At 47.2% G+C, this 9,982-nt stretch overlaps 1 protein-coding gene across 2 annotated transcripts in view; it reads right to left on the reverse strand.

Moving 5' to 3' along the window:
* Window positions 1-8,644, reverse strand: part of GAB1 (GRB2 associated binding protein 1) — a 102,943-nt gene extending 94,299 nt beyond the window's left edge. Inside the window, exons 1-2 of one of the 2 annotated variants that reach the window (XM_074588890.1) lie at window positions 8,420-8,644; window positions 7,889-8,084 (exon numbers count right to left, since the gene is read on the reverse strand). In XM_074588890.1, coding sequence (XP_074444991.1) covers window positions 7,889-7,960 — 72 coding nt within the window. In that variant the 5' untranslated portion in view covers window positions 7,961-8,084; window positions 8,420-8,644. Of the gene's footprint in view, window positions 1-7,888; window positions 8,325-8,419 lie in introns of those variants that run through there. The other variant, XM_074588891.1, reaches the window with a different exon arrangement.
* Window positions 8,645-9,982: the final 1,338 nt, after the last annotated feature.

The following is a 9,982-nucleotide window of genomic DNA, read 5'->3' on the forward strand; positions in this document are numbered from 1 at the left end:
AAAAAGGCCAAGCATGGCTCTTGAAGAACAACTTTTTGTTGGTTTGTTGTTGGGGTTTTTTTCTGTGTTGGTTTTTTTTTTTTTTAAATCATTCTGCTAATAAATTGCTGTAAAAAATAAGAACGAGCAAAACTTTTTCATTTAATTCAGTTCTTGATGTGGGGCCTAAACTCACCTGTCCAAAAGCAACAAGCTAGTACACTGATTTGGCACAGTCTCCCAGCAGAAGTATCAACTCATTTTCAAGGTATGTTTTTTACACATAGTTATTCGTATTATTATGTACAGATATTATGTATAATAATACACAGGCCATATGGACATAAATGCCTGACTTGTTTTAATTACATGTTGTGATACCACCCATTCCAAAAGAGACAACTATCATGCTGTCATTTACCCCAAATAACTGCCATTTACCTGAAAAAAAAAAAAAAAAAAGGAAGAAGAATGTGTCACCGTAACCTCAGGGAGTTCTATCCCAAAGTTGTAATTTTGGTGCATAAAATGCAATTAAATATATTCCTTCTCCTCAGTTAAAAAAAAAAAACTAAAACGCAAAACACCAACAAAAAAGCCCCAAAACACCACCAACAAAATACCATGGTCGCAGAGTTCAACACTTAATTCAGGCTCTTTCATCTCAGGGAAAGTTACCTTATAAACATTTCCCTGCTGGATACTGCTAAGGAGACAGTCAGATACCACATAACGTAAGATTATTTTTCACAACTAAAAGCGGTATGGCATGTTCCAAAAAGCCTCAAAAGTTAATCACGAGAAACAAAACTTTTGTCAACAGCTGGTAGCAAGACCAAACACAAGCACAAAACCCAGACTACATAACCTTCTATTGGAAGCCAGTTTTCTTTTTAAAGAAAAAGCACAAAAATACAACCAGCATATTGCACTGAGCAATATTTACAAAGCTAACACTATTTGGACAACTATGAACACTTTTCCTAAATTAAACAGGCCAAAGAATTCATAAAAGAGGAACCGCGACAGCCTAATCAAGAATTGATAAAGGGGGAATTGAGAATAAACATTACTTTAGTTTCGGTCTGGAGATGGCAGAATCCCCCCCTACGCCCCCACAAAAAAAAAAAAACCAAAACAAAAAAACCCACACAACAAAAAAAACAGATAGTACTGCCTTAGAAATACTTGTTTGTACATATGAGGAGCTGAACTCACACTGGCGTCCCTACAACAGCAGCAATTACACTGGACTAACAATATTCACCTGTACACAACACATACCTGCCTTGACAAGATTATCCCTTTCTGTCTGATCTTTCTGCCTGCCTTGCTCAAGTAATTTGCATGACATAAGGTCTGTCCCTCCTAATGAAATACCGCAATTAAATTGCAACAGTTGAAATTGCTTCTATTGGCAATAAAATGATTAGTCACTGGAGCACGGAAAATTTTAAGGTCATTTTGAAAAAGTCTCAAGAAGTCTGTCACTGCCACACAACAAAAGAAGCTGGGATGAAAAAAGTAAGGAGGGGTATCTTTGCTTTATGTTTATTTGCTCTACATCAAAAGAAAACTTGCACCTCATCAGTTGTACTCCCCTTCTTGACTTAAGAAAATATTTCACCCGATATAGTTTGGTGACATCTATTTTTAGACTAGAAAAAGGTGTTAGCGAGACTAAATTAGTGTGAGATACCCAAGCCAGGGACATCTACAATACACAAAATTACTTTCTCCCTTAAAATTACTACATTTTTGCATCACTGATGTTCCTTTTACTTTTTGCCAAGACTTTTGTCAAAGCCATGGCCATATTTAATGGGAAATAAATGTGTCCTAAATACCCGTAAGAGATTACATTTTATTCTAATCATCTGATCCAAAAGTCATGTCAAAGAGAGACAAAAAGTGCCTCAGAAGTGTCCAAACGATCATTCCAAGATTTTTAAAACTTAAAGAGAGAGAAAAAAGACACTGGAAACAATTTTATGTCTGTCACTTTCCTCTTTTTAAATAAGGCACTGTTGAACACCAAGAAAGATGAATGAAAATGGAAGGATTATCTCTCATTTTAAAGAGTGACCTGGTCAACCAAAGGCCTCCAGAACCGATGCTCATTTTGAAAGTCAACGCCTGTACTTTTTTATTTTTTTAAGCTAATCTGTCCAATAAAAACATTCTTTTTTCAATATATCCAATTCACATTTATTTCATACAGCTGCTTTGGGCTTACGATTGACTAAGAGGCATGCAAAACAAGGTCATCTGCGTATAATTGGAAGTTAAATCCATGGTATTTCATTATTTCCTCTGGTTACTACGTATGCCGCTTATACTCAATGTTCAATGCTGCAAGACTTTGTGCGTATGTGGAGGAGCAGCTACTATGCAGCATCAAGAAAGTGGGAAACAGTTTTTCTACTTCCCCCCCCGCTCCCTGTTAGTTCTTCACTGAATTGTAATCCCCTGCAATTAGCTGCTCCAAATCTTATTAACACACCTACCAAGAGACAGCAGCAGAGCAAGAGGGTACCCATAAACTGCTACACACCCAACTGAGAACGATCTTCAACATCACCAAAAGTCTGAATTACACTGTTTCCTCATCTCTCAGTTATTATTGTTGCAAATTAAGGGTTACTATTTAAGAGCTGTTAAGAGAAATTGTTCACCTCAAGAAACATCTATAGAGTATCTGCCGTATTTCACATGTCCAGCAGTTCGCATGCACTTCAAAAGGAACGGGACAACTTCTGCTACTTGAGTCTCCAACTTTCCCAACTACACCAAGAAGCGAAGCGTTCAAACAGTTCAGGTACTGCCTGACCATCCAAGCTCAAAAACATTTAAATTAACTGTGCACATCAGTGTGGTATGCTACGTGAAAATTAGAATAATTAGCAGAAGAGACTTCTCTTAGTACATGTATATTAGACTTCTTAATCTGTTTTATGTGCTGTCACCTGCTCTTACCCTCTGAAACCATCCACTGGTAATTAATTCAAACACTGTAGGTCAGGCACTGACAGTGCTGTGGCTTTGGCAGCAATGTCAACACCAGCTGTTGATGTCCTGTCAAAGATGATAAATACTTGTACAATGAGTTCCATGCTCCTCGAGTGAGACCTGCACCCAAAGAGCAAGCTTAGGAGGTAGGTATACCCCCGAAGTCCTACCCGAGATCATTTCAGTATCTTCAGTCAGCACTCAAAACAACGCGACTTCCTTCCATAATCAACAAAAGCACTATGTTTAGTCATGCTTTGGGAATTCATGGTTTAGGGTTTACTAACCCGTATTTAAAAATATCAAAAGTCAAAATACTGGTTCCTGCACGGTGCATAGCAGAAGGGAAGGGACAGACTTCCTTCCAGAAGGAAAGGTTTCTGCAAGAACACTGATTCCCACAAGGTCTTCAGCAGCTCCTGGAGGAGCACAAGCACAATCAGGCTCAGAATATTAAGATGTTACTCGATTACACAAATCTCTTGAGTTAATTTGACCCAGCTCTACTGGGACAGCACTGAATGATGTCAAACAAGCTCATCTTGGGTATTTTTTTTTTTTCTGTAAACCAACTGGCTTCTTAAGTTTGCTCACTATGCTCATGCAAGATCACAAAAAAAGCTTTAATGCAAACAGGTGCCTTCCAGAAAAAAGGCTTTTGTCAGGCACTGCAGCTTTTACCAGATTACAGCTATTCTGCTGAATAAAACATTTCTTAACACCTTTACATATCTTAGCACATTTAAGTATTACTCAAGACAGAAGAGGCACCTATGTGATCAGTGCCAAACAGCAACAGCCAAACAAAACCATAGTAAAATATTCCACTTCTGTTACTTTTGTACCTATATCGTCTTAGCCTATAGTTCAAACATCAATAACCAGCTTAATAGTCTGGCACTTTTCTAGTCACCGTCTACAACTGAGAACTTTAGAATAAGTAAGAGGATGCTATAAGTAGCCTCGTCCGAATTATATCACAGCCCCTTATGTCCTGAGGAGATCAAGCCTATTTCTCATTTTTAAACCCTTTGTTTTTAAATAATTAAATGCACTATCAATAGGAGTGGTCAAATAACCAAAGCATTTTTAGTAATAACTACATCAAAACAAAGGTTTCAAAATCACCTTATGAACTCCTGTAAGCACAGGGATGCCTATCAGACACAGACAAATCTGAAGCAACTTACCCCAAAAAGTGTTTTCTCTTTTCCCAATATAGTTTATGAGAGATGCTTTTGATGAAGTTCTACCTTTTATTAAATAAAGTGTATTTCACTATTAGCGGGACATGTTAAAATACTGAGAATTATTATATTGTATCAGTAGACTTTCTACAAACCAGTTCCAGAAACTGACCATCAATGCTGAAATCCTGATTTTAAGCGCATGCAGTTGTCATACTGAGCCCCATCCACCACCCAGACAAAAGTGTAGTAGCTCTAGGAGAGAATTTAGAAGACCGATTCCTATTCCCTCAAGCTTTCCTCCCTTGCTTTACCAAGGACAGCTGTGTTTAAATATCTGGTGGTTTCTTAGCATAATGGCAGCACAAAATCCTCTATGCTGCTACCACAAAGAATCAGCTATTTTAACTGGCACGTGCACAGCAGAACTGCAACGTAGCAGAAAACCACAAAGCCAAGGTTTACCATCACTTTTTAAAGGACAGATGGAGAGAAAGGGGCTTTCCAATTACATCTCAAAAATAAGGGGACCAGAGCAGAAAAAGTACAATACGGTTAAGGTGAGGGCGTAAACATCTGCAAAGCTACAGGCAACAGAATAAGTGAGGGAAGAAAATAATACAGAGGGCAGCAGAAGCTGTGAAATCCAGCAGTCCCCCATTCCCTGTGAACAAACAGGTTCTTTCATGTACTCGTGCTACCGCTGCACAGGCTGTAGAGACCTGTGCAGGGTTTAGCCCCAGCTCCCTTCCCCTTCTTCTCTACCAAATCCACACCCTCATCGCCGACCCACAGCTGACACCCGAAGTTACTTGTATTTTCCCCAGAGATCTGCTGCTGGAAATGACCGGTCTATTCCAGAAAACAAGCTGTTCTGAATACCAGCTCCGGGGAACCAACACCAGGTGCCAATGGTTATCAGAAAGTTACTTCCATACCAAAAAAGCACAAACGAGACACGAAAACAGGAGTCCTTTTAAGGGGGGAAAAGACATCCATGGCATTAAGGTATATAGTCAAGGAAATCTGATTTTCACACCTGCAGGACAGGGTTGGGTGGGTTTTTTTTTTTCTTTTTTTTTTAGCCTCAAAATGATTGTAAGCTAGCTTTAATACCGTGTCCAACCATTTCAAACTAAAAATTGAAGTCCCTGTGAAACATATGTCTGTGTACTAGCTTCAAAGTGCTCCTTTCCACCCCTCCTAAAAACTGAAACCATATTTAACTGCAATTTCAGACTTTTTATCTCCCTTCCCAGATGGTAACCTGGATTTGCCCCAACACTTGCATGCAAAAGCTAATAGAGCGTGAAGTTACAATTTTCCATATATATATGTGAAAAGTATGCGTTGCAGAAAAGCAGTTTCCTATTGAAATCACTTTCCCATCTTTTCGTCTGGTGCAGCCTCTTGAAATATCACCGGTATAAAATAACGGCTTTAAAAAAAAAAAAACACAGCTCTTCTGTGCCTTTGTCTAAGCATAGAATTACAGAGAGCATAAGCCAACACTTCAATCAGTGCACTCAGCTAAAGTTCATCGTCTTAAGTACGTCAACTTTTTGTTTGCTTGAAGATGGCGATTGTGATGTCAAGGTCACTTTTAGGTCTTTGAAGTGAGCATGAACCTTTAGCCTACAACCGATCAGGCACCACAGACAAGCAGGAGGAATTTTATTATTCAGAGGTACTAAGGTACCTCCTTTAAACAGTACCTTTCTTTTATACAAGCAGAAAACAGTCTGAAACAACGTGCAAGACTTACTTAAACTTATGACCTTACGGCCTACAGTGCATGCAGATGCTAAACCAGGTCATGCTCATAGAAGCTTGGCATACTATCACTCCAATACTCCGCCTCCTCAAAAAGCAGATCCCCCTTTCAAGGGAAAATTAAGGAATTACTTCTTTAGGATAGGGGTTGAGCAACGCTGTAGTCAGGGGTTTCCTCTCAAAGGTTCTGATCTTATTCCAGTATGGAAATGGAGCTATAAATACAGCAAAAGGCCAGTTACATGGAAAAAAGCTAGCATATTTAGGGACTGATTTATGGTATAGACTTATGAGGGCAAACTCTTGCTTACAACACTCTCCTCTAATGAGCAGCATAACTGTACATGATTTAGAGCCTGAGCGGGAAATTTATTCAAACTTTAAAACCATTAATACTGCTCTTAATTCCTACACACTGGTAAAGCAGCATCATGTGAATATACACACATACGTGTAGGATCCATCAAAAATACTGCCCATGTCTGATTCGGCAGGGAAGCACAGCCCTGCCATGACCCATCAGGATGTTATCTTTGCGAGTCTGATCCTGTGTCCTTTGCATGAACAGGATTTCTGCCATTGGGAACCAGGGAACAGGCTACCCCTAATATTATGTTTTCATTTCTAAAGAGTCTCATTTCACCAATTTCCTTGCATTTAAAAAAAATTGTCCGTAACAGCAACAGTTCTTCGAGAAGTGGTTGTTAATCACTAACAGATGAAAATAACATGGTGACATTAAGACCCACGTTCACAGATTCTCAAATGAATTGGAAGGTTTAGCTGCTTAAAAAAAGTAATAAATAAAAACCGAAACACTGGTAACTATAAAGGCCATTTCTATTTAAATACCACCTAACCGGCTAAATGAAGGTTTTAGAAGAGAAAAGGAAAAAGAAGGAAGGAAAAAAAAAAGAAAAAAAAAGAAGAGGTGGCCCAACATTTTGTACCAATTATTACACAGATGCCGTGAGGCGTCCCAAGGGTGCCAAGGGGAGAGGGCTCGGCAGGGATGACTCCTGGCATCACCCCGTTCCTCCTACGTGACTCGACGGCGTCCCCGCCAGCCCCGGGAGCCCCGGCGCACGGCGGCACCGCTGTCACGAAATCTGCCCTCTCAGCAAACACGCTCCATTTTCCTGCGGACTCGGTGTCAGCTCCGCCGCAGCCTCTCGCCAACGTTATTTACTCCTGAGCAACAGCGGGCTCGACTTCAACTGAGAAAAAGGCTCTTTTCTCCCAACTCCCTGCTCCCACCCCCACCTTTTCCCCAATGTATGAGGGCTCCGGTCCCAAGGGCAAAGCGCCCCCCCCCCCCCTCCCCTCCCCCGGCCGCACTGGGGAGGGCTCCCGGGGCATCCCCGGCTCCCGCCGCCTCCGGCCCGACAGCTCCGGCCGCTCTCCCGCCCGCAGCCACTTTCGTCCCGCCGCACCGAGCCCGGTTACGGGCCGCCCCTCGCCCTCCCCTCCGATCCGGCCCCAGCACCGGGGCGGCGGCAAGTGTTTACGTTAAAAAAAAAAAAACAAAAAAAAAAACATATATATATACACCGAGCCCGGATCCAAAGGGAAGACGGAAAAAACTCCGCCCCCCTCCCTCTCTCCCGACTCCCCTCAGAAAGGCGATAAAAGCAGGGCAGAAACATCTGACCGCTCGGTGCCCCTTTTGTAAGGGGGAAAAAGAAATAAAAGAAGGAGAAGAAGAAAGTAAAAAAAAAAAAAAAAAAGGGAAAATAAAGGGCGGGGAAGCCCCGCGGGACGCACCGGGCAGCAGTCCCGGGAGGGCGGCTCGTCCGCCGGGCCCGGCCGGGAGGGACCGCGCAGGGAGGCCGGGCCGGGCCGGGCCGGGCGGGAGCCGGGAGCCCCGGCGGGGGAGAAGCGGGGAACGGAAAGGTTGAGGTGGGGGGGAACGGGGACCGCGGGTGGGAGCGGGCACTCACGTAGCGTTTCAACTTCTTCTCCGGTGGTGACTTTCGGAGCCAGCCCGAGCAGACCACCTCCCCGCCGCTCATGGCTGGGCCGCCTGCCCGCCGGGGCAGTCCTTCTCCTCCTCCTCCGGCAGCGGCGGCGCCCGGGCCGGGCCGAGGGAGCCCCGAGACGCGGCGGCAGCACCGCGCCCGCTCCGGCCTCCCGGGGCTGCGGGGCGAGGGCAGGGGCGGGACGGGGGGAGCGGTGTGTGTGTGCCTGTCTGTCTCTCACGCACAACAACCAGCCGGAGCGGGGCTGAGGCGGGAGGTTCTTTCCCCCCCCTCCCTCCTCCTCGCCGCCGCCGAGTCACACGAACATCGGGGAGAGACGACAGGGGCGGCCGCCGCCCCGCCGCAACTTCTTCGGCTCCGGCGTCCCAGGGCAGGATCCAGCCGCCGCCCCGCCTCGTTGGCACCGCCCCCCCCGCCGCCGCCGGGACCCTCCCGCCGGGGAAGGGCCGCGGGGGGCTCCCCTTCTCCTCCCCTTCCCTCCCCTCGCCCCGCCGCCGGGCCGAGCTCCGCGCCGGCCGCCGCTCCCCGGACTTGCTCCTTCCCCTTCCTCCTCCCCCCGGCGCCGGGAGGAGGCGATCGGCCAGCGCTTCACCTCCGGGCGGGGCGGGGGGCGGTGGCTGGGTCGGTCTAGCCCCGGGGCTGAGTCCTCTCCCTCCCAGCCAGGGTGGGAGGGGTTTACCCTGGTATTCACGGCGTCGTGTGTCCCCCTCCCCTCCTCTCCTCTCCTCTCCTCTCCTCTCCCTTTCCCGCCTTTCCTCGCCCCCAGCCCACTTTTCTCCACAGCGCCGGACGGAGGCACCGCACCGCACCGCCCCGGGCGGAGGAGCCACGGCGCGGCGGCTCCCCCCAAAACTCCGCCGGAGCCTTTTCAAACAACAAGGGCCGGGAGGGAGAGAGGAGGGGAGGGGAGGGGAGGAGAAGGGACGGCGGCATCCCAGAGGGATCCTGGGAGCTGTAGTCGGCGGGCGGCGGGGACTGCGGCGGCGCGGCCGGCGGGGAGGGGACGGGCCCGGAAAGGGGGTAAGGGACCGACCGGCGCCCGCCGCCCCAAGCTCACCCCGGGCCGGGGGTGGTGGGGGGTGGGTTTGTTTTGGGTTCCGAAGGGCCGTGCTGGGAAGCGGGTGGCCGTTGGAATAGCAGCTAATTAGAAATCGCGGCTGAAATGGTGATTCCTCTGGACCCCCCCGCAGGATCGTTCAATGGGAGATGGGAGGAACAAAAAACAAGCCAAAAAGCCCTGTGAAAACTGCCTTAAAAACAAGTTGCCTAAAGGAAACTGCTCTTAGCGAGTTTGAAACTGCCTTAGAAAAAAAAAATATTAAAAAATATTAAAAAGTTGGGGTGTGAGCGCAGAAGGTCGAAACGCCGGTGCGGTCCTGCCCCGGGGCGGGGGGCGATGGCGCTTGCCCGGTAAGAAGCTGTAACGGGGTCCCGGCCGGCGACAAGCGGGACACGTTCACCGGGGAGAGAAGCGTCGGAGGGATTTTAAATCACCCCTGGAGTAACCAGTGCCCACCCACTGCAGACACCCCCCCCTCCCTCCACACCGAACCCCTCCGCTCCACAGCACCGTTCCCTGCAGAAAACCCACCAAAATTTAAAAAAAAATAAAAAATAAAAAAATAATATCAAGTTTCGTCGGCTCGTGCCTGCTTATTGATCAGCGGTATTTGTGGTATCGTTATTTTTAAGTGGCGTATGGGTGGGCTACGAGGCGGGCTGCTGGGAAAGGGCCGCGGCCCCCGGTGCCGGGGCGGTCGCGGGGCGGCCCCCCAGCGGGCCCCGCCGGCGGCGGCGGCACCTCCCGGGGGCGAGGCGAGCGCCGCCACAGCTCCGGCTGCCGGGAGGCGGCGGGGATCGCCCTCAGCCGGCCCAGCGCCGCTGGCAGCCGGGGGTGTACCCAGCGGGCGGTGCCTTTTCGCACCCCCTTTTTCCTCTCCTGGGAGAGCCCCTCCGGGCAGGGCTTTCTGGTCTGTCTTCGCACAGAAAAATACCCCAAAAATAAACAAAACGAGAAAAAAAAAAAAGACAGGACAATCCTAAACTCTACTCAAT

Source organism: Larus michahellis, chromosome 5 (assembly GCF_964199755.1).
Source record: "Larus michahellis chromosome 5, bLarMic1.1, whole genome shotgun sequence".
NCBI lineage: Eukaryota > Metazoa > Chordata > Aves > Charadriiformes > Laridae > Larus > Larus michahellis.